The 24,762-nt window shown below is 42.0% G+C and overlaps 1 protein-coding gene across 1 annotated transcript; it reads right to left on the reverse strand.

Annotated features, from left to right (window-relative positions):
* Positions 1 to 804: 804 nt before the first annotated feature.
* On the reverse strand, positions 805 to 22,920 carry LOC112229759 (exopolyphosphatase PRUNE1). The gene is made up of 8 exons (XM_024395777.2): positions 22,300 to 22,920; positions 12,693 to 12,797; positions 11,523 to 11,728; positions 11,054 to 11,238; positions 10,650 to 10,808; positions 8,308 to 8,402; positions 4,836 to 4,994; positions 805 to 4,276 (listed from the first exon to the last, which is right to left on the reverse strand). Exons 1-8 carry the CDS (start codon positions 22,549 to 22,551, stop codon positions 3,791 to 3,793), a joined length of 1,647 nt encoding a protein of 548 aa, XP_024251545.1. The 5' UTR covers positions 22,552 to 22,920; the 3' UTR covers positions 805 to 3,790.
* Positions 22,921 to 24,762: the final 1,842 nt, after the last annotated feature.

Genomic DNA, 24,762 nt, shown 5'->3' on the forward strand with positions numbered 1-24,762 from the left:
TCAGGTCATTTTACAGGAGAATCCATCTGTCAGGTCATCCGTCTGTGAGCTGAAGCGCAGCTGGGTCATGCAGCAAGAAAATGATCCAAAACACACAATCAAGTCTACATGAATATCGCTAAAAAAGCCACACATTTTAAGTTCTGTAATGGCCTAGACAAAGTGCAGACTTAATCCCAATTGAGATGTTGTGGCAGGACTTGAAACTAGCAGTTCATGCTTGAAAACCCACAAATGTCTCTTGAGCTAAATCAGTTCTGCATGGAAGAGTGGGCCAAAATTCCTCCAGTGATGTGAGGAATTGCAGCTAAAGATGGCACAACCAGTTATTGAGTGTAAGGGCGCAATTACTTTTTCACACAGGGGCATTTGGTGTTGCATAACTTTGTTTATGAAATAAGTATGAAATTGTTGCGTTATTAGTTCACTCAGGTTAACTTTACATAATATTAGGTTGTGGTTGAAGATCTGATAACATTAAGTATTAAAAAAATATGTAAAAGTGGACAAAATTAGAAATGGGGCAAATACTTTTTCAAAGCCCTGTATATTCACACAATAGCATGTTGGGACATGACCAGGAATGGCCGGGCGTGGAAGCACACAGCATATGGTGGGGGAAATGGTGAGAGCGCATCCCTAAACAATGTGACACAGCTGACTGGAGGGGTGCGAGTTAGTGACAGGACACTAAAGATTCCAATAGTGCCTTGCAGAAACGTTAGCTTTAGGTTATGATTTTGAATCAGCTCAATGACCCAGAATCAGCAAAAAGCCTGAATGAAACTGGACTACAACACAAACTCTTCAAATCCATCTTTAATGGAACAGCATATTTTTACTCTTAGAATATTTTCTTACACGTGGTTTTCACATTCAGTTTTTTTCTCACTTAAATAAAGGAACCGCACAGCAAACACTTCATATTGCATACTTGAATACAAGGGAAGTTGAATCCTGATTGTACTGCACAAAATTCACAAAACTACCCATGCTGAAAGGAACTGCATGTTGAGGGGGGCATGATAAACTGAAAAAGGGAACCAATTTGGTTAAAAAAAACATTGTGAATGACTTGTCTTTGTTCAACCTGTTTAGAAGCTAAACAAGTCGAGCTAGCTAACATTTCAAACCTTAAACACATGGAGAAATTAGAACACCACAGAGCACATACAAAAATATGTAATCATGACAAATGGTATAGGAAAGGCATTCAAATGAAAAGGCAAACTAGTGTTTAGTGTTCATATTAAACTGCACAGTCACTGAGCCATTGCATTATAAATACATTTCCCATGAAACACTTCCACAAAAGGTATGTGGACTGGAGATATAAAAAATAACACAAACATAATTAGCTTTGCTTTTTTATGACCCCTCTTGGGAACAACGGATTTGGGATACAAGATACAGTACATTGGTGTTGGCATTGTCAAAAACAAATTTGCTCATGCATGTTTAGCTGGCAAAACATTTTTTAATTTTTTAAAAATCTAAGCTTGCTGAACATCTACAAGCCAATGATTGCCAAATCCTTAATACCTGAGGCTGAATATAGAAATCTTTCAGAGTATGTTTATTAGCAAACTCATTATCAATACCATGCTAGCTTAGACGCCATATATTGTTTAACTATGAACGAGATGACTGAACATACCTTCTCGCTGTGATGTAGGGAGGATATCAATGAAACTGCATGGTTGATTTAATCAAGTATCTTCAACTATACTATCTTCATTTAATATCTTAATTAAATGGTTCAACACAGTGCTAGGCAACACTTAAAGATGTTTTCTTTTGTCAAATATATTAAATCAAATTATAACAAAATACAATTTTAGTCCCTACCATCCTCCCTGCATTTGATCCAAGATCCTAAAGGACTGGATAGGTGAGAGTAGTATGGTGAAAGCTTCACATAGCCTATCAGAGGAAGCCATCATCTTATTACTTCCACGTGTCGAAACATTGTGATCTGGGAACACTGAAAGGGTAGGATCCAAAGGAAGAGACAAGAGACTGAAATGCAATAGTGTCACTGTCTTTTGCTCAGTTTCACTTGGTCAACTGAATTTGAAGATTTTCACACCAACTAGATAACATTATAGAGCTGCAGTGTACTGTATGTAGAGAACAGAGGTCTACCCAAACAGACATATAATGACTCCACATCCACAACGATTAAAACATGGCAAGGCACCAACCTGAACATAATTACCATGCATAGAAGCCAATGTGTTTGTGTCTATGCATTTATCTGTATGTGGGTTGGCCTGGGTGTGTTTGCACGTCTATGTGAACTACTCCTCAGCCCCAACTACAGCCAGCTAATGAAGCAGACATCTGAACTAATGTTAACTCAAATTAACCGCCACGAGGCTCTCTGGGTATGCGACACAGATTACAGATCAGAGCAATTCATCACTAACTCGGTCCCAGATCTGTTGGTGCTGTATAGTCAACTCTGATGATAGAGGTTGGCAAGAATGCAAACAGATCTCAGATCAGGCTAATTTCTCACTGGTAACATAATCAATGGTGATTCTAGATGATAAGTATATTTGGACAGCTGAAGTAGCATTGCGATATAAATCTCAGTCAGAGAGAGAGAGAGAGAGAGCAAAGGTGACTGAGTATATTTAGGTCTCTGAACGGGGGCAGGAGGTTCGTATGCATGAATGAGCAGCAGAGTTGCATCCATCATCTGGTATCTATCTATCCACCTCTCTCTCTCTCTTTGTGGGGAGGATGTGAATTCTTCCCACTTTTCAGATGGATCCCGACAATGAGGAGAACTTTGTGACTGGTGATAATGTCATCAAGACGTCCCACTAACCATGAATACTCCACACACACGAAACAAACACATGTGCTCGCACACACACGTCAGGAGATATCACGCGTCCAGTCATCAGCCCAATAACGCACATATGAAGCTGTACATAGATTGGTTGCACTAAAAACCAGCAGACTCAGCAGTCTTCCAGGACCAGGACCGCTGAAACACATGCTGTCATAATGGATGAAGTCACTCTCCACTGCAAGATTCTCCCTCATCATAAAGGTTCACTCAAATGCCTGTGACATTGAAATAGGCCCTTCAAAGATGAATTATGTTAGTCCATTATGTATTCTCCACATTTCTAATCCACTCCCCCTACACTTGGAGATGGCACCAGCTAACCAACGAGGCAGTCCCATGTACTCAGATGCGATACAGAGAAAACACACACTTCATTCAAACTCCATCTGGAGTCCTTGATACAGTGCTACTAGTCATCCCTTTTTTTCATCCGGTTGCCAGTCTTTTAGAAGAATATCTTATTCTTCATAATGTTCTATGGTGTTGTTAGTCCTGACTTGAGTAAAGCATCCATAAGAGCTTGGTGATCAGTCTGACAGCCACAGTAGTCCAGGGTTGTGTTCATTCGGGCACACCGCAGCAAAACGTGTTGCAACGGAAAACAAAAACAAGCATTTCTTAGTTCAGATGGTACCTCCCTGTTTTGTTCCGTTTTGTTCCTCCTGAACAGGGCCCTGTTTCCAGTTAATGTCAACGGAGCTGCCGATAGCAAACCTAGGATTGCTATATAACCAGTGAGTTACTGAACATGGCCCCTTTGGATTGTCATTATAATTTGCTATGAGATGTCCCTTATGAAACATACAATTGATTGATATGCTTCTGAATATGAACTTTGAACACTCCTTCTTATAGTCTGTTGGTTGGATTGAGGTGCATAAGGACAGTCAGCCAGGGGTACTAGGATTAAAAGGCATCAACAGAAGGTTATTGTTCACCTGGCCAGTTGCCATCTTTATTTTCCCCTGCTTCCCCTCCCATGCAGCTGAACTTCTCCAAAATGGCTTCCGCGCTGATCCGGGGAAGGCCGGCGTCCAGCGGACAGCCCTCCACCAGGCTGTTCATGGGAGTGGCCGGCACCTGGAAGTCCTCCTCCATCCCAGAGTCCTCGGTGCCCAGCAGGCGGCGGCGGTGGTGCCGGGAGGCTGAGAAGCAGCGGGGACGGGCGTCGTCGTCGAAACTAGGCGACCCCGTGGGGTCAACGTGGTCGTCCAGCTCCTCAAAGTCCTCCGCCTCCCCACAATGCACTTGCTTCTTGTCCCACTCCTTCAGGAAGTTCTTGAGGATAGGGAGCACTTTCTTGCGGGAGGCCAGTGCGTTGCCTTGGAGATAAGACTTGATGTTGTTGAAGGGGCTGCTCATTGGAGAGAAGCTCAGAGAGGGGTTGCACGACTTTTCTAATGCTTGGCTCACCTACAGCAGAATGAGAAACACACAGTGTATTGCTATTTCATAGTTGCCTTTTTAGCATTGACTAATATTCTCAAATTGTCATGCCTGCATTTGCCCAAAAGGCAACTTTGATATATCTCACTTACAGACATGCTTAATATCAAAGAATAATACATAACAATACCATTTATTTTCACACCAAGGAATAGTTTCTGAGGGCCAATATTAAACTAACTAAGATAGGTTGGTTGGCACAAAAGTAGACAATTTTTTGGGGGTATTTTTAAACCGTGGGGAGGAAAGAGTCACATCGATATTCAAATGGCTTCTTTACAATAAACTGAACTCATATAAAATACCTTTCATGATCATGAACACAAATGTGCCGCATATTTAGGAAAGCACAAAATGGGTCAATTCAGCCAAGTCTATTAGAGGGCTACGTGGAACTACTACTTATGATATAACTACCCCTATCAAATCTATTATATTACTACCCCTATAAATATTAAATCATTACACATCATATGGCATAGGGTTCAATATATTGTAAGAGTGGGCATGACAGTGCAGTTCATACCTCCTCCCTATAGAGGGTGCTGGAACTGTAGACCGCCAGCTGCCGATGTGGCTCACTGCGTTCGTTAAAAGAGATTGTCATGGCGACCACCGCACCGAAACGGTGTTTGTGACAGAACTCACAAAGCTCCTGTTGTAGGCTCCTCCGCTGTAGGAACACCTGTCGAACGAACGGGATGACGTACAACAGCAAACAAAAAAACGTTATTATATAGAGAACAGAAATTGGTTCAAACACAATTCAAAATCTTTAAAATACTTTGAGCGTTTGCTTGGTTTCGTTCCAAAGACCAAGTTCAATCAAGTACAGATACAGTATAAATTATTTCAAATAGTATTTCAACCGAGGTCTGATAGAGAAATATTCTGGCATGCAACAAAACTGTGTCATGCATGTGTGTACAGTCAACGCATCATACATGTGATGGCATGGGGCTGAAGCCAGTAAAATAGAAAGTATTTGTAAAAATAATATATTTGGCCTCCTGAATGGCGTAGCGGTCTAAGGTACTGCATCGCTGTGCTAGAGGCGTTACCACAGACCCGGGTTCATTCTCGGATACAGAAATGAACCCTGGAGTCCCATAGGACGATGCGGCTTAGGGGAGGGTTAGGCCGGTGGGGCTTTACTTGGCTCATCGCGCTCTAGAGACTCCTTGTGGCGGACCAGGTGCCTGTGGGCTGACCCCGGTCGTTGGCGTTTCCTCCGACACATTGGTGCGGCTGGCTACCGGGTTAAGCTGGCGGGTGTTAAGGAGTGCGGTTAGGTGGGTCATGTTTCGGAGGATGCGTGACTTCGCCTCTCCTGAGCCCTTTGGGTAGTTGCAGCGATGAGACAAGCTAGAAAAAGCGGTACATTTTTTTACATGGGATCTACTGAATTGCAGCAGCGACGGCCACTCAGATATCAGGGAGTGGTCTTAACTAACAGACATGACTCCTGTCACTATTGTTTAGCCTGGTCTGAAGCAACACAGTAGCTACTGATCTATTTTGATTACCCTAATCAGACTCTACATTTTACGCTCAGAGACGTTAGTTTAATATAGGTGTCATTTTCTGATAAGGGAATTATATACTTAAAGGTAATGATTAAAAAATTCCGCCCTGAAACGTAACTATTAGTGATTATTAGTTTATGTAGCATGTATAATGAATGATTCAAGTACTAAACGTACGTACAATAAGGTTTGGTCAAGACATGTGAGGGAGAGAAATGTGTGTGTGTGTGTGTCTAAGAAAATACCGAGAACAATTCAACTGTGTTTGACCCAACCTGGCTAGAACTCTGAGAAACTTATGATAGAACAGGGAATCCTTTCAAGGTTCCTCTAATCTCGGGGGAATGGAACTGTCGGCTTGGTAGTGATAAACAGTGGTGAGAACTATGGGGAAAAGATACAACTCATCTACTGTTCGTGTGTATGTATGTGGGTAGGATATCTACGGTTTGTGTGAAGGTATGTGCGTAAATAGGGAGTGAGTTATAAAATGGATGTCTTTGAATTATGGACTTCAGAGCGCTCTCGTGAATAAACTATACGAGCCTTTTGCATAAGCTGAGTCTTTGCCTAATTATTATTAAACCCAGGGTCTTACAAACCTCGGGGATTGGTCAAAGCTTATTGATTGTTAGTTATTATTATTGGGATTGAAAATTAACATGCCACTTTCACTCCTAGATGGCTTGTCACTACATATACACTACATTGCCAAAAGTATGTGGACACCTACTTGTCAAACATCTCATTCCAAAATCATGGACATTAATATTAATTTGCTGCTATAACAGCTTCCACTCTTCTGGGAAGACATTCCACTAGATGTTAGAACATTGCTGCAGGGACTGGCTTCTATTCAGCCACAAGAGCATTAGTGAGGTCAGGCACTGATGTTGGGAAATTAGGCCTGGCTCGCAGTCGGTGTTCCAAGTCATCCCAAAGGTCTTCGATGGAGTTGAGGTTAGAGCCCTGTGCAAGCCAGTCAAGTTCTTCCACTTGTGACAAACCATTTCTGTACGGACCTCGCTTTGTGCACAGGGGCATTGTCATGATGAAACAGGAAATGGCCTTCCCCAAACGGTTGCCACAAAGTTTGAAGCACAGAATCGTCTAGAATGTCATTGTTTGCTGTAGCGTTAAGATTGCCCTTCACTGGAACTAAGGGGCCTAACCCGAACCATGAAAAACAGCCGCAGACCATTATTCCTCCCCCGCCAAACTTTACAGTTGGCACTATGCATTGGGGCAATTAGCGTTCTCCTGGCATCCGCCAAACCAAGATTTGTCTGTTGGACTTCCAGATGGTGAAGTGTTATTCATCACTCCAGAAAACGTGTTTCTACTGCTCCAGAGTCCAACGCTTGGCATTGCGCATGGTGATCTTAGGCTTGTGTGCAGTTGCTCGGCCATGGAAACCCACTTCATGAACGCTCCCGACGAAAACAGTACTTGTGCTGACATTGCTTCCAGAGGCAGTTTGGAACTTGGTAGCGAGTGTTGCAACCGAGGATAGACGCTTCAGCACTCTGCGGTCCCGTTCTGTGTGTTTGTGTGGCCTACCACTTCTCGGCCGAGCCGATGTTGCTCCTAGACGTTTCCACTTCACAATAACAGCACTTAGTTGACTGGGGCAGCTCTAGCAGGGCAGAAATTTGACAAACTGACTTGTGGGAAAGATGGTATCCTATGACGGTGCCAGGTTGAAAGGTCATTCTACTGCCAATGTTTGTCTATGGAGATTGCATGGCTGTGTGCTCGTTTTTAAACACCTCTCAGCAATGGGTGTGGCTGAAATAGCCAAATCCGCTAATTTGAAGGGATGTCCACATACTTTTGTATATATAGCGTAGTTGCACCTCCCTGAGGCAGAGGCTCCATTGCCAAAATGAATTAGAAAATTGATATTCTCCCAAGATTATAGACAAATTGGTAACATTGTTGCATTAATGAAGACTTAAGATTATAATAGTGGAATACAATTCTCTCAAAGAAGTAGGAAATATGACTTGGTGAATCATCTGCAAACCCAAATTTGTTAAAGAGTTGGTTGGTCATTCAAAGGCAAATTAGGCAATTCTAATGCATTGTTGTTAATGGGGAAGAGTAAATGTTCACATACACCCAGTGTGATCCTGAGAGGGTGCTGTTAAAGGTAGACTCAGCCACATTCCTTAACCACAAGGAGGATGGCAACTTCCGACACAAAGACCGTGTGAAGCAGGAGGCTGCACTCGTCAGCATTTGTTGTCAGGCAGCTGTCACAATGCATTAGAGAGATGCAAACTCCTGTGCAGATGTTTAACAGTGTATGTGTTGGTGCTGACGAGTGCAGACACTTTCTTTTTCACTCTCTTGCTGCACTGCTCTTGTGATGATTAATATCGATGAGTCTCAGTTTAAAGCATGGTGGCTTAAGCATGGTGGTGGCAGAGTGGATTAAGTGAAGTAACAGCATGGCTAGACAGTACGTACATCTAGTGTCATATAGACAGTGCAGACTGCCAGTCTCAGGTCGCCCCCAGAGACAGCCTTCATGTCCTTTAGCAGGATCTGCTCTGTAGAAAGACCTGTAACACAAACCAATGGGACAAGCAGTATTACAATGGCATTACAATGGAATTGGGTATAGACACTACAAACACTACATGACAAACACTACAGCATATCATAAGTTACCATGTAGATCATATATACAGGGCCCTGTGTTTTGGTTAATCATGGCACAGGACCTGGATATTAACCTTTATTTTAAGCCTTTTCCAGAAATGAGAATTAGACCAAAAATTATAGCAATTGTCTGAGGACATGAAGGCGGGACCATCTGAAATAAAAAGAAAACAGGGCAGTTTGATGAAAAAGCTTTAAAATGGGCAATAAGTAGTTGCTACATAAACGTTTTTACTTACAAATTAATTATATTTACCCATTTGATTCTTGAAGAAAATAAATTAGAAATGCCTCATGAGTTTAGTTCAACTGTCGTACCTCATCATAACCCAAACTATAAGCTCGTTTTACTCCAATGTTTGTCAACAAAGTAAATGTAAACACTGTATAGCCTCAAAACATTAAATTAAACTAGATTAAACTAGAATTGTGATGTCATGTATGGTCAGTCCTTGCATCCATAATATGCTTGAAAATATGGAGAGTGGTACTCAGTAATGTGTTGTATTGGATTTGCCCCAAACATTACACTTTGTATTCAGGACAAAAAGTTTAATTGCTTTGCCACATTTTTGCAGTTTTACATTAGCGCCTTGTTGCAAACAGGATGCATGTTTTGGATTTTTTTTTATTCTGTACAGGCTTCCTTCTTTTCACTCTGTCATTTATGTTAGTATTGTGGAGTAACTACAATGTTGTTGATCCATCCTCAGTTTTCTCCTATCACAGCCATTAAACTCTGTAACTGTTTTAAAGTTACCATTGGCCTCATCGTAAAATCCCTGAACGGTTTCCTTCCTCTCCAGCAACTGAGTTAGTAAAGACACATGTATCTTTGTATTGACTGGGTGTATTGATACATTCACCATCCAAAGTGTAACTGATAACTTAATTTTGCCCAAACGGATATTCAACGACAGCTTTTTTAACAAAGATTTGACCCATCTACCAGTAGGTGCCCTTTGCCAGGCATTGGAAAACCTCCCTGGTCTTTGTGGTTGAAACTGTGTTTGAAATTCACTGCTCGACTGAGGGTGCTTACAGATAATTACATGTGTAGGGTACAGAGATGAGTTAATCATTTAAAAATCATGTTAAACACTGTTATTGCACACAGAGTGTGACAAACAAATCTCAATTTAAATTCAGGCTGTAACACAACAAAATGTGGAACAAGTCAATGAGTGTGAATAGTTTCTGAAGGCGATCTATGATGTGACTTGTTTAGCAAATGTGTACTCCTGAACCTATATAGGCTTTCCATAACAAAGGGGTTGAATACGTATTGACTCAAAAGACATTTCAGCTTTTCATTTTTAATTAATTTGTAAAAAATTTAAAAAACATCATTCCACTTTGACATTATGGGATTTTGTGTGTAGGCCAATTGACCAAAAATCTAAATTTCATCCATTTTAAAATCAGGCTGTAACACAACAACATTTTGAAAAAGTCAAGGGCACTGTATAACATAACACAACCCTGGAATTTGGTCAACACAAGGCAGAATGACCATCACCTCGGATGTGTAAGTTATGTAAGTTCAAGGCCGACCGCGTTACTGCAGGCATTATTAGCAGAAAACAGGATTGCAATCTTTGTGTGAATACATTTTTTAAAGAAGACAATAGTGCTACCAATATCATGGTACCCCGGTCGGCCTTCAACTTGAGTTACTCAATGAGAGGGGGCAGCACTGAGCTAGCCTGCAACATCACTTCCTGGAGTAGCTCAAACTGTGCATGTTATGTCTCTATGAGATGCCATCTTAAACAGACTTTATTTGGCTTCAATGTGCTTTTGAGTTTTACATAGGAATGAATGGTGTCATGTGATCAATGTCTTTTTCCAGTCATTGGGTCAACAGAACAGAGGTTCCCACCTAAGGGGTTTGACATCTTATTTTGTTTACTTCTAGATGGTCACTCCACAACATTCTTTTGAGGTTGTGTGAAATCTCAAACTTACTCTACAACATTCTCTTTAAATAATGGTACCTCTTTATTTGAATGACATGTCATAACAGTGTCATAATACTGACATAATAATGTCATATTGTCATGACATCTTATGTCAAGTGACAAGGCAGATTCATTTTGTGCACCTCTCAACACCTCTCCCATGGCATGTTTTTCCCACCTTTTTACCTGAGATGTCAAACTTGGCGCTTTGTAGGGACTGGAAGAGGGCGCCCCTGGGTGGCAGGTCAGGGAAACGCGACTCCAGCAGGCAGGACAGTTGGCTGTCCTTGGGTGTGACCTTGCCCGCCTCAGGGGCCATGTTGACACAATCCAGCACGATGGCCCCTGTGTGGGCACACTACCAAGTATAGGTGAACTGAGCCAATGGTTACTGCTGGCATTGACAAACAAGTGCAACTACAAGAGAGTTGTTGGATTCAGTGATAATTCATCCTGACATATTCCCCACTGCCTAGTTCTGAGGTATACATTGATTAAAGACCCAGAGACATTGTGGCCCTCGAGGACTGGAGTTTGACACGTTATAGAGAATGCTGGATGTAAGAGAATTATTGCTGTGGCAACCTTACCGTATAATAACTGAGCCACCTGTCTGTCTAGCACTTCAGGTGCCTTGTGGTGAATGCGCTCTGTCACCAAGGTAGCACAGGAACCCACGGTTTCCACGGTGACGGAACAGGACATGGAGGGTGTCCTCTCGAGGTGGTGGTGGTCAATGACTTCCACAACTGCATCCTCCAAGTCGATGTCGGCACTACAGGGAAAAGTCAGGGTTGAGTGAATGTTGTGAAATACGTTGTGTCATACATCTTTAACTATGTGTTTCCTCAATCTTGGTCCAGGGAACTGGCCCTCCACAAATCAGGCACTTCCCATAACTTTGATCTGTGTTGTCAATACTACTTGATACTGTAGGTATCAGTGGAAGAAAATCTGAGTGAGAGAAAGGCAAAGCGATGGCAACGGAGAGAACGAGAGAAAGAGAATGCGAGTTTAGAACAGAAAATAAATAGAAAGAGTAATGTTGCAACCGATGACCTAGGAAGCACGTTGTGGTCCACCAGGGTGAGCATCAACCTCTTGGCTCTATGGAGCCCTGCCAGGTCCACCTCGTCACGGAACACCAGAGCCTCAAGCGGAACACCGCTCTCCTTCAGTAGGAACACGTTGTCGGACCGCAGGGGGAACTCAGCCCTCGGGATGTTCAGCACCGGCACCACAGTCTTACCTGAGCTGCCAGACGTCTGGGAACAAAGGGGGACGAAAGAAGAGGAGGAGAAAAGGAGGGAAGGATAGAAGAGGGAGACCAGATCAAAACAGATATCTGACACCAACGCACCTTCCTGCTGAGGCTAGCTGGGATTCCTCTGCAATGTTTTTGTCCATCTTCACAGGCCTTGGGGGATCTTGAGTATCTGAGGTTGTGTGAATATTTCATGAGTAGTGGGGGCGTATAGGCTAGCGAGCAGCTTAAACCAGGGGTTAGGGAGGACGGATGGATCAATGCAGTAATGAAAGATAAGAAGAGACTGGTGCCCGATGGCTAGGGCACCGACACTGTTTTTATGCTTGAGTGACTCTGAGGGTTGTCTGCTCCTATTTTGGAAAATGCTGTGCATTTTGATTACGCTTGGTCAAGCTATTCATGGCCCTCAGACTTACAAATGAGTCACTCAGCGCAAATTCCGCGCCTGCGGTGCTTCAGGACTTTGGCCCAGCTCTCTCAACTCTGTTCACAAGTCAAAGAGAAGATACTTATTCATTACCGCATAGCAGGACGTATTCGTCCACCAATTTGCTTTCAAACAACTGCACTATAGAGTTGTCATTTTGCTTGTACGGGACTTAAAAGGAAAATTCCAGTCAAAAACTATCTTTTGGTATTTGTTTCATTAGTCCACTGTTGATACAGTCCCAAAATGTATTGCATGCCAGCAATCAAGTTTTGAAGATATAGAACTTAAAAATATATATTGTTCATAATTACATAAGCTCATTCTAGAAGCCTCTGGAGAGCCTAAAATGTTGTCAAGGGCCTTGCGGGCCCCAATTTCGGCAGCCCTGAAGTAGTGTCAATATTTATTACCATATAAAAACCTAAACATATGAGGGGAATGAATAATTCAGGTATGCTAACTTATTTCCGACCTGGGTTGAGGGATTCCCTAATGAGAGGCGGTACAGGCTAGAAGCTAGCTTTGGACTCACTTTGGACAGAAAGTAGGCAAAGGCAAGGGACGACACCATGGAGTCGAGGTCACAGGCCTCGTTGCCAAGGATGACGTGGATCCCAGAGCTTCCCTCCGCACTGCCCTAAGGAGGTTATGAAAAAATAAAGGAGGAAGAAAAAGAGCAAGAGGGTGGTAAAATTCTGTCAGCTTTATACTTTGCAGATTTGTAAACAGTTTTTTTTAACACAGCCAAGGCTACACTAGTCAAAATGTAAAAAGTATTAGTATCATCTAAACCAAGGGTTTCCAACCTTTTATAGCATGAGAGTTTCGTCATGAAATGAGAGCTACAAAATTATGAAACGTTGCGAGCAACTCATACATTTTCTCTAGCTTTCAAATAGGCACACATTATACTTTTCCAAATTCCTTTTTCTTGGTTTTACACTCTCAAAATTACAATTGTTCATAGAGAAACAATGGAATTGGATGTTCTGAGCCCATGTCAATGCTTAAATCACATCAGAAGACCATTTTTGAGGGCATTTTGCTAAAAAGTCCTGTGCTTGTCTAACAATTTTTTTGCTGCTGCATATGTCATGTCATGACAGAGTTTGATAAACAAAAGCCAACCCGATTGATAGAAATAATCATGCCATAATTCTGCCAGGTAAGTGTTACGCTCGTCGAAATGATAGGACCAAGGTGCAGCGTGGTAGGCGTACATTTTGTTTTTATTAAAAATAAACAAAAGGAAAATGAACATAACGTTCGGTAGGCTACAAGAGCTGTACAAAAACAACATCCCACAAAACTAAGGTGGCAAAACAGGCTGCCTAAGTATGATTCCCAATCAGAGACAACGACAGACAGCTGTCCCTGATTGAGAACCATATCCATGCCAAAACAGAAATAAACAACATAGAGTTCCCCACCCGAGTCACACCCTGACCAACCAAACATAAAGAATAAAAAGATCTCTACGGTCAGGGTGTGAAATCAAGCCTACTTTTCAGTTAATATTTCATTAAGACGGTGTTGGAGAAAGTCTTTCTGTCTACGCAGAAGACAGTTATCATGATTGCTAACTAGCTACACGAAGTGAATGGTAGAGACAAACGCGTGCACCACACAAGACATACAGGGTCAATATAGCTTGGAATTAATTGGCAGATATAGTGTTATGTTTGTCTTTTTAAGCCAATTGTGTCTGATACTTGTGAGATTTGTTTATGACAGTTTGCGGTGGAACACCTGAAAAATACATGCACTTTCCGAATTGTTTAGTGAGTTACTTATAGGTGGGCTGCAAGCTTCTGGTAGCTCGCGATCAACCTGTTGGAGACCCAAACAGTCGTCAGAATGTTTGATACCTACCTGCAGTCAGTTATTGATTAGCCAAAATTTAGCCTACTGAAACAAATCCTATTTTGACAGCCTGAAATGGTTGCCAGTCAGGCTCACAGTAGTTAGTTAGCATCTAGCCTATGCTAACATTGTTGGACTGCTGATTATAATCTAATTAGGCGTATCAACGAACATCAACTACCTTAAGTTTAATAACAGTGAGTGAATGTGCAGCTGAAACTGTGATATAGCCTTATTGGACTCAGCGGGATGTTTTCATTTGGATCATTTAGCTGTCGGTTGATAGACCCACTGTGATAATGAGTGTGATTAGTCTCGCTTTATCTGTGACATGATGTAAGAAACAGTGTTATTACTGACAACGGGGGGGGGAGATGGCCTTGCTGTGATGTGATGATTCAAAAGCAGTGAAAGCACTAATTACCCGTGTGTGTGGCAGCATTCAGTATAAACACAAAAAAGAAAAACCAGCCATCTGGGTTCAGCAAAGTTCTTCTGACCCCCTATCCTCTGCATTGTGAACACTTGAATGAGCTAGTTCAGTTAGTTTCTCAACCTGTATTTATCTGTAAATTAGGAGAAAAGGCCCAAACACAAACTATTTAACAGGTATTATATGCTAACAACTACTTTGCCCCTTCAGGCCACCATAGATTTAACAATGAATCTATAAGGTGGGTCCACGATTGTACTTTGTGAACCAGCGTAACAAGGATAGGATCTCTCCTGTTGATCTCAACATATTGGGAGTTGATGTGCATCCTATTGACTTCAATGGTAAATCAAGAAATATAGCCAGGTCTGCCTCCTAGACTGGTTTTTCTCACCATCAGTATGGGGTGTCGCTAACTGGGTGGAGAGAGCCATTCCGCCCCATGTTAAGAGCCCCAAGGGTGACGGGCAGCCAGTGTGAGTGTACTACGACATGGTGTCATGGCCACCCAGCCTCCCCTTCCCTCGCATCTCGCTCTTCCCAGAGTGCCTGTCACCTCCTATAAGCCGTAGTAGTGGTCAGACCCGGGCAGGCAAGCAGGAACCAAAAGGAGGCTATATTTAACCACAGAGTGTGTGTGCAGCAGAGCGCTCCAACTGTGACTCCACGACTGTTCCATGGCAAATAGAACGATTCAGGGCCACCTCTACTACAGCTATAGTAATCCAGTATTGCAGTATCCATTCAAGGACAAGGACAGAAATATAAACAAGGGTTAGATAAGAGATGAACAACTTGGTTGGTGGGAAAATGTAGGCCTGTGACACAAATATGGAAGTGCTGAGGGGGAATGTTATGATAGTAAAATGATCATGATAGGATGCTCTGATTCACGCAGCTCTGAACTTCATGCATGTCCCTGTGCGACTGTTTTGTTCGCCATCAATTGTAGATAATGGCGTTAATGGGAAATGCTAACTGTTTTGCAATGGGCTTCATATGCAGCTCACTCTATTACTGAGAAATGTCAATTACTGTTTTATAACAGGGCACTGCTGTTTTCTAACAGTTATCCTCATATCCCACGCTAATGTGAATTCTACCACTTTAACAGAACAATCCATGTAGGCCTGCATTTGAGTGCAGCGTTCTGGGCAAGGATCACTGAGACACTTTGTCAGCTTCATTGAGTTGATATTGATGAGTCAACAGTGTTCCATTATTACTCAAGCACAAATCAAATGCAGTAACGCACACTGGCTACTCTCACTTGTCTCCCTTTCAGAGTGACCTATCATAGCTCTCATTCCATCTGGTTAATGTAAAACCACACCACACTGAGGCATTCTCTCTCCAATCCACTTAGAACAGGCCTCAGGGATTTGGAGAGGTAAGGCTAACACCCTGCTAAACCGTGGAATTGGTGGACAGAGTTGCAAGGCGTGTGGAGAGAGGGAGGAGAGACAAGCCCTATTCTTCCTCATTCTACATTTCTTTCTCATCCTCATCATCAGTATAACATTTCAGTTAAATACATTCCAATTTGAGTCCCCTTTTGTTGGAAATAGTGTTATTTTATGTAGGTAATGGTGTAATTTTAGGTAACGGTTATGAACTTCGGTAGTTGGAAATACCTTAGATAGGCAAACATGTATTTTAATCTGTCTGTCGGCATATTTCAAGACATGACATATGAGGGTGCAGTGAGATACCCGACGGGTTGGACGATACTTTTCTCGTCAATCATATTTAAAAAAACGTATACTTAAAAACTGGAAATGAACCAATCGTCCGTCGTTAACGGAAGTGTGTGGGCTACGGAGAGAAACAAAAATGGTGCAGTTTGAGGCCATGTGGCGGAAAGTGATGCGGGCGCTGGAGATGGGGGTGTGTGCTCCTGGGTCTGGGCAGGTGTGATGTAGTTGATGTTTGTATGATGTTGTCGTTTGTATGTATATGTTTTAATATTGTGTTTGTATTGTTTATAAAAGATCAAATCAAATCTTAGGAAAAGAAATGGACCATTTCAACAATGTCAGAATTTCCCAATACCAATATATCCTGCCGGTAATTACAATGTCATAACAACAGAATTATGGCACACATAGTCAAGGAAGGAAATGTCTGACCTCTACAGATCTCTACTGTCTCGATCTATTGAACATACCCGTAGTCTTGCCCCATCACTGAAAAGAAAGACTGCTGCAGCCAATAACCTTATATTGACTCTAAGTGTTTGATTATGGGAAAGGTGAGCATGTTGATGAACATGTGGATGAGCATGTTGTGGGCTCCCCAACCCCCGTGTGTGGGCATGAGACAGGACAGGCATACAAAACGTTAGGCTAGTTCTCTTATACTAGCTCCACAGTAGGCAGAGTAGTCAGGGATGACCCCAGACATAAACATTAACACATAGGGCTGGTTTCCCAAACACCGATTAGTCTAGTCCTACAACTAAAAATCCCATTTAATTAAGAATCTCCATTGATATAGACTTTCAGTCCAGGACTAGGCTTAATCCATGTCCAGAAATGTGTATTTATTGATTTTTATTTAACCCTTATTTTACCAGGTAAGTTGACCGAGAACACATTCTCATTTACAACAACAACCTGGATGAATGAGACCATTCCCTTACACCATGAGGTATGAGGGAAAGACTGGGAATTTAGCCAGCCCTACTCTTAAGATAAGTGCCATTGGATTTTTAGTGACCACCAAGAGTCAGGACACTCATTTAACATCCCATCTGAAAGACAGCACCCTACACAGGGCAATGTCTCCAATCACTGCCCTGGGGTAATGGGATAATTATTTTAGACCAGAGGAAAGAGTGCCTCCTATTGGCTCTCCAACACCACTTCCAGCAGCTTCTGGTCTCCCATCCAGAGACTGACCAGGACCAACATTGCTAAGCTTCAGAGGCAAGCCAGCAATGGGATGCAGGGTGGTATGCTCCTGGCTCAACCAACCCTTAGTCTCCAGCCATGTGAGGAAGCAATAATGTGAAGTGACAGTGGCTAAACTAAGGTTGCCCAGTGCCCACCAGAATACAGAGACCTCCTGTATGGCAGTATCCAGACATAACCTGACCTAAGTGGTTGATATGAACTAGAGGTCGACCGATTATGATTTTTCAACGCCGATACCGATTATTGGAGGACCAAAAAAGCCAATACGATTAATCGGCCACTTTTTAAAATTTATTTGTAATAATGACAATTACAACAATACTGAATGAACTCTTATTTTAACTTAATATAATACATCAATAAAATCAATTTAGCCTCAAGTAAATAATGAAACATGTTCAATTTGGTTTAAATAATGCAAAAACAAAGTGTTGGAGAAGAAAGTAAAAGTGCAATATGTGCTATGTAAGACGAGCTAACGTTTCAGTTCCTTGCTCAGAACATGAGAACATATGAAAGCTGGTGGTTCCTTTCAACATGAGTCTTCAATATTCCCAAGTAAGGAGTTTTAGGTTGTAGTTATTATAGGAATTATAGGACTATTTCCCTCTATACCATTTGTATTTCATTAACCTTTGACTATTGGATGTTCTTATAGGCACTTTAGTATTGCCAGTGTAACAGTATAGCTTCCGTCCCTCTAGTTAGCACGCGCTAACTAGCTAGCCATTTCACATTGGTTACACCAGCCTCATCTCGGGAGTTGATAGGCTTGAAGTCATAAACAGCGCAATGCTTGACGCACAACGAAGGGCTGCTGGCAAAACGCACGAAAGTGCTGTTTGAATGAATGTTTACGCGCCTGCTTCTGCCTACCACCGCTCAGTCAGATACTTGTATGCTTGTATGCTCAGTCAGATTATATGCAACGCAGGACATGCTAGATAATATCTAGTAATATCATCAACCATGTGTAGTTAACTAGTGACTATGATTGATTGTTTTTTATAAGATAAGTTTAATGCTAGCTAGCAATTTACCTTGGCTTACTGCATTCGCGTAACAGGCAGTCTCCTTGTGGAGCGCAACGAGAGAGAGGCAGGTCGTTGTTGCATTGGACTAGTTAATTGTAAGGTTGCAAGATTTGATCCCCCGAGCTGACAAGATGAAAATCTGTCGTTCTGCCCCTGAACAAGGCAGTTAACCCACCGTTCCTAGTCCGTCATTGAAAATAAGAATGTGTTCTTAACTGACTTGCCTAGTTAAATAAAGGTATAAAATATATATATATATATATTTTTTTAAATCGGCAAATCGGCACCCAAAAATACTGATTTCCGATTGTTATGAAAACTTGAAATCGGCCTTAATTAATCGGCCATTCCGATTAATCGGTCAACCTCTAATATGAACCAAACAGAAGCATCTGACTGGAGGGCAGAAACATTCAATCTAACAGGCGACAAGAGCCAGGAAGTATGCCACGTAGTTTTGATTACGCCCACATAAAATGGTAAATCATACTTGGAGGATGCCAGGAGTGAAGAACTTTTAAGTGAATAGATCATAGCCCATTGGCTTGGGAGTAATGGTGGGTTAAGGAATGCTTGCCCCTTGCTCACTGCACTTAAAAAAGAAAATAGGCACTACAAACTACAACCTGGGCTACTACAGTCCATACTGTACTACAGTGTCATACAGGGAGGGTTTTAAGAAGGGAAATCAATTCAGCCCATTTCATGTTTTAATTTGTGTTACGTCATGTCTCAAATGTGTTCTCCCACCACAGCTGTTCTCTAACGGAAAGAAAAAAAACTAAAGTGAAGAGCGTTAATGGTGACTACTAAAAAGAAATGGCCGACCCCTTGAAATTAGACACCTACCCTTTAAACCTTTGCTGTGCCTGACAGCCAAAGACAGTGGAAGGAAGGGTGGATGAGATGTCTGCCATCCAGGCATAGTGACAGAGGTGCCACCTAATGTCACTATTAATGTCACATGCCCAACAGTAAAGCAGTTGGGCCACAGGAATTTAGATGTGAGAGCTTTAGCCCAGACTATGCCCACCTAGACTACAGAAAGTATTCAGACCGCTTGACTTTTTTCACATTTTGTTACGTTACATATTCTAAAAGGGATTAATATATTTTAAAAATTCCTCAGCAATCGACACACAATAGCCCATAATGATGAAGTGAAAACAGGTTTTTAGACATTTTTGAAAATGTATTAAAAATAAAACACAGAAATACCTTATTTACATAAGTATTCAGACCCTTTGCTATGACACTCGAAATTGAGCTCAGGTGCATCCTGTTTCCATTGATCATCCTTGAGATGTTTCTACAACCTGATTAGAGTCCACCTGGGCTAAATTGATTTGATTGGACATGATTTGGAAAGGTACACACCTGTCTAAATAAGTTCTCACAGTTGACGGTGCATGTCAGAGCAAAAAACAAGCCATGAGGTCGAAGGAATTGTCCGTTCTGCAGCATTGAAGGTCCACAAGACCACAGTGGCCTCCATAATTCTTAAATGGAAGAAGTTTTGGGGGCCTCCCGAGTGGAGCAGCGTTCTAAGGCACTGCATCTCAGTGCTTGAGGCATCATTACAGACCCGCATTCGATCCCAGGCTGTGTCACAACTGTCCGTAACTGGGAGTCCCATAGGTTGGCGCACAATTGGCCCAGCACCGTCTGGGTAAGGGGAGGGTTTAGCTGGGGGGGCTTTACTTGGCACATTGTGCTCTAGTGACTCTTTATGGCAGCCAGGCTCCTGCATGTTTACCTCATCATTAGTTGAACGGTGTTTCCTCCGACACCTTGACGAGGCTGGCTTCCAGGTTAAGCGGGCGGATGTTAAGGAGTGCGGTGGTGGGTCATGTTTCGGGGGACGCATGACTCGACCTTTGCCTCTCCCGAGCCTGTTGGTGAGTTGCAGCGATGAGACATGATCGTAATTGAAATTGGGAGAAAAAGAGGGTAAAATACCCCAAAAAATGTATAGAAGAAGTTTGGAACCACCAAGACTTCCTAGAGCTGGCTGCCTGGCCAAACTGAGCAATCAGGGGAGAAGGGCCTTGGTCAGGGAGGTGACCAAAAACCTGATAGTCACTCTGACAGAGCTCTAGAGTTCCTCTGTGGAGATGGGGAAACCTTCCAGAAGGACAACCATATCTGCAGCATGCCACCAATCAGGCCTTTATGGTAGAGAGGCCAGAAGGAAGCTATTCATCAGTAAAAAAAAAAAACATGACAGCCCACTTGGAGTTTGCCAAAAGGCACCTAAAGACTCTCAGACCATGAGAAACAACATTATCTGGTCTGATGAAACCAAGATTGAATTATTTGGTCTGAATGTCAAGCGTCACATTTGGAGGAAACCTGGCATCACGTCTGGAGGAAACCTACGGTGAAGCATGGTGTTGGACGCATCATGCTGTGGGGATGTTTTTCAGCGGCAGGGACTGGGAGACTAGTCAGGATCGAGGCAAAGATGAATGGAGCAAAGTACAGAGAGAGATCCTTGAGGAAAACCTGCTCCAGAGCACTCAGGACCTCAGACTGGTGTGAAGGTTCACCTTCCAACAGGACAACGACCCTAAGCACACAACCAAGACAACACAGGAGTGGCTTTGGGACAAGTCTCAATGTCCTTGAGTGGCCCAGCCAGAGCCCGGACTTGAACCCGATCTAAAATCTCTGGAGAGACCTGAAAACAGCTGTGCAGCAACGCTCCCCATTCAACCTGACAGAGCTTGAGAGGATCTGCAGAGAGGAATGTGAGAAACTCCTCAAATACAGGAGTGCCAAGCTTGTAGCATCATACCCAAGAAGACTCAAGGCTGTAATCGCTGCCAAAGGTGCTTCAACAAAGTAATGAGAAAAGGGTCTGAACACTTATGTAAATATGATATTTCCGTTATTTTTATTATGAATTTACACAAATTTCTAAAAACCTGTTTTAACTGTGTCATTGTGGGCGATTGTGTGTAAATTGATGAGGAGGAAAAAACGATTTAATACATTTTAGAATAAGGCTGTAACGTGACAAAATGTGGAAAAAGTCAAGGGGTCTGAATACTTTCCGATTGCACTGTATATAGACAGGCGAACCCACCACACATGGCAGCTTTCGTCTTGATTGGGCACACACTGAGAGAATACATGGTCAGTAAATGCCAGGAATGGGGCAGATAGGGAATTGCTTAAGAGATTGTTTTCCATTTCCTCTTTGCACTTGACTAAAAGTCACACAAATGATTAACCCTCACGGCATCGGTTATCTGACTCTACTGTGACAACACTTTGCTAAATATATTGAAAACATACCAACGAGGCCTGGGTGTAGGGTTTGCTGTGCAAGAACTGCATCGTGCAATATTCGACAATGACTGTAATGGAAGTTACGGTGGGCAATATTCTACCTCTTGCTCTCTGACAACTCATCCACACATCACCCCCTCATTAGTCATGGCGCTCTGTGGTTTGTGTATGTTAGACCTATTACAACAGGAAGATGCAAAAAAAATGTTTTGATTCTTGAACCAAACTGCATTTGACTCTGTGTTCAATCAATAAACTCTCAATTTTAGTTGACAGTTGGCTGTCAAGACTAAACTTTTACATTTCACTCCGTGACAAGAGTAACGGACTCAAAGCCACAAGAGGGTAGAATACATTTCAAACGTTACTTGTTAGGGGGAGGTAGTTGCAGAAACGTTGGAATGGTTTAGTAATAGAATAGTACATGATGAGTAATTATTATATTAGTAATACGCTAGCTAATTCAATAGGAAAAAAACAAATATGGCATGACAGACAGCAGAGAGAGCACGCGATGGATAGGGCTAGTCATTGAGCAGAGCAACTGAGACATTTGTAAAACATGCAATGCATAGTAAACGTGTTCGTGTGTTTGCCTACCTTTATTGCAGCACTACATCTCTGTAGAAACCCCTCCATTTTCGCCAGCGTAGAGCACGCCCGGGATATTCTGTAAAACAGAATGTTTACAGACCTGGGTCCTGTGCAAAGACAAGTTGACAAATATTTCAACACCACGTTTTGAAAAACAGCAGCTCCTGAAGTGTAGCGGCTATAATGTAGAAAGTGGCAGTGGTGGGTCCTTCGCGAATGAACGGCTCTTTTTGGTGAACGTAAGGATCCGAATTGCATCTGTGAAAGAGCCGTTCATTTAGCTCCCTGATTTGCATATTGTTACTGCTTTTTCAGCTACAGACAACGATTATCTGCAGATAAGTTATAAAAACATTGTATGAAGAGTGTAATTCCTCACTGCAGGAAGAATAAATAGTGAGGTGAGATACGTTTTCAAGTCCACACGCATTTAGCTGTACATTCCTTTTTTTGCAGGTCATCTAATAATATGCTCCGGTAAAAAAAATGTATTTGAATACACATGTCACGATCTGACGCAATGGGAGGTAACTTTGTTGGCTTAAATGTGATATTTGCATGGTTTTCATGGTTTTGTGTATTTTTTTTAAAGCGCTACTGAACGAAGAGCCGTTTAGGCGCCAAAAGAGCGGCTCTTTTAGCTTAACGGAGGCAATGAGCCGGTTCACTGAAAAGACTCGGAACGCGGGTAAATATTCCACTAAATTCGTGATGTCACAAACGGAGTTGTGCCAAAAAACAATCCACTACAGAACTGTGTGGTAGATATATAGATATATTTATTTGATAAGTTAAAACATAATACAACCACACATGCATGTAAAATGATCGAGAATGACATTTTAAAAAGTTTGAATTGTGGTCCTCTTAAAAAATGTCTCAAAACATTTACGAACAAATAACATCGTAGGCCTAGGCTACGCAGTAGATCTACTTAGGTATATTGATGAATAACATTTTTAACTTATATTGCGATTTTCAAAGAATAATTTTTAAAAAGCAAACAAACAAAACATGTTAATGATGGAGATTGAAAGTCAGTCGGCTTCGGATGAAGTTGAGGCATTTGGGGCTGGAAAGGCAGTCTAGGTTCATCGTAGGTTCAATAGAGAGGGCATTGATGGGACAGGCAAGGATAAACAATGACAATCTGACAACAACAAAAAACAGGTTAACAACGCACCACACCTGCTTCTCGGGAATGGTCAGTCGTTCCATTAGAGCCACTCCTCTGGTACTGGTCCTCAATTGCCAGGAATGTAGCACTCACCTGGGTGATGCCACGGCTGCTAAAAAGCTTACGAAAAGATACCACAATTTGGAAGTGGTTAGGAGCATTCCCTGACAAGTCCCTGAACTTCCTCTGCTACCTCTGGACACAGCATGCTGTCCATGGTGTAATGGTTCCAAACAGATTAAACAAAATGCCACATGATTTGAATTCAAACAGCCAGCTACCTAGCTAGCTTTCAAGTCAAAATGTATACTTTTAATCACGATCCTGCGTCTCTGAGCGTCAAGGTAGGATATAGTGATTAAACTCTAGAGCAGCCCGAAAAACAAAACAAAAATACGCTTAAAAATAATTATAATATATTTATTCAGAGCTCCTATGGCTATTTATTATGTGTCCCTTGCTTTTTGCCTCATGACAACATCAACAGAAAATATTTCCAGAACTTTGCTATGTATTCTACATTTTGCCAACACAAATCCTATTATTAGAATCACATCGATGGTCAAGACAATAAATGGAAAAATTAAGCTGTGTGAGAATTTGACAATTATACTATTTTATTCACTTCCTACATTAGTGAGAGCAGGTGTTTATAGTCTTTATACACACACAGTGTGTGACACATAATTAAGCAATAAGGCCCGAGGGGGTGTGGTATATGCTAACATACCACGGATAAGGGCTGTTCTTAAGCACGAAGTGCCTGGATACTAGCCATATACCACAAACCCCCAAGGTGCATTATTGCTATTATAAACTAGTTACCAACGTAATTAGAGCAGTAAAAATAGATATTTTGTCATACGGTCTGATATTTATTTTTTTACCTTTATTTAACTAGGCAAGTCAGTTAAGAAAAATTCATATTTTCAATGACGGCTTAGGAACTGCCTTGTTCAGGGGCAGAACGACAGATTTGTACCTCGTCAGCTCGGGGACTCGATCTTGCAACCTTCCGGTTAATGGCCCAACGAGCTATCCACTAGGCTACGCTGCCGATATATCACGGCTGTCAGCCAAACAGCATTCAGGGCTCGAACCACCCAGTTTATAATCCATAAATACAAACACATTTTAGACTTTTGTCTCTGCAATACTGCGCACTACGCAGCAAGAAGAAGACATGATGCTCATGAACACTACCAGTATATTAACACCTGCAGTTCAGTACTCCAACCACTTGTGTCCCCATGAAGATTAACTTCAAAATAATTTAAGGTAGCTGTTTTTTT

The sequence above is a fragment of the Oncorhynchus tshawytscha genome, linkage group LG31, assembly GCF_018296145.1.
Source record: "Oncorhynchus tshawytscha isolate Ot180627B linkage group LG31, Otsh_v2.0, whole genome shotgun sequence".
Lineage (NCBI taxonomy): Eukaryota > Metazoa > Chordata > Actinopteri > Salmoniformes > Salmonidae > Oncorhynchus > Oncorhynchus tshawytscha.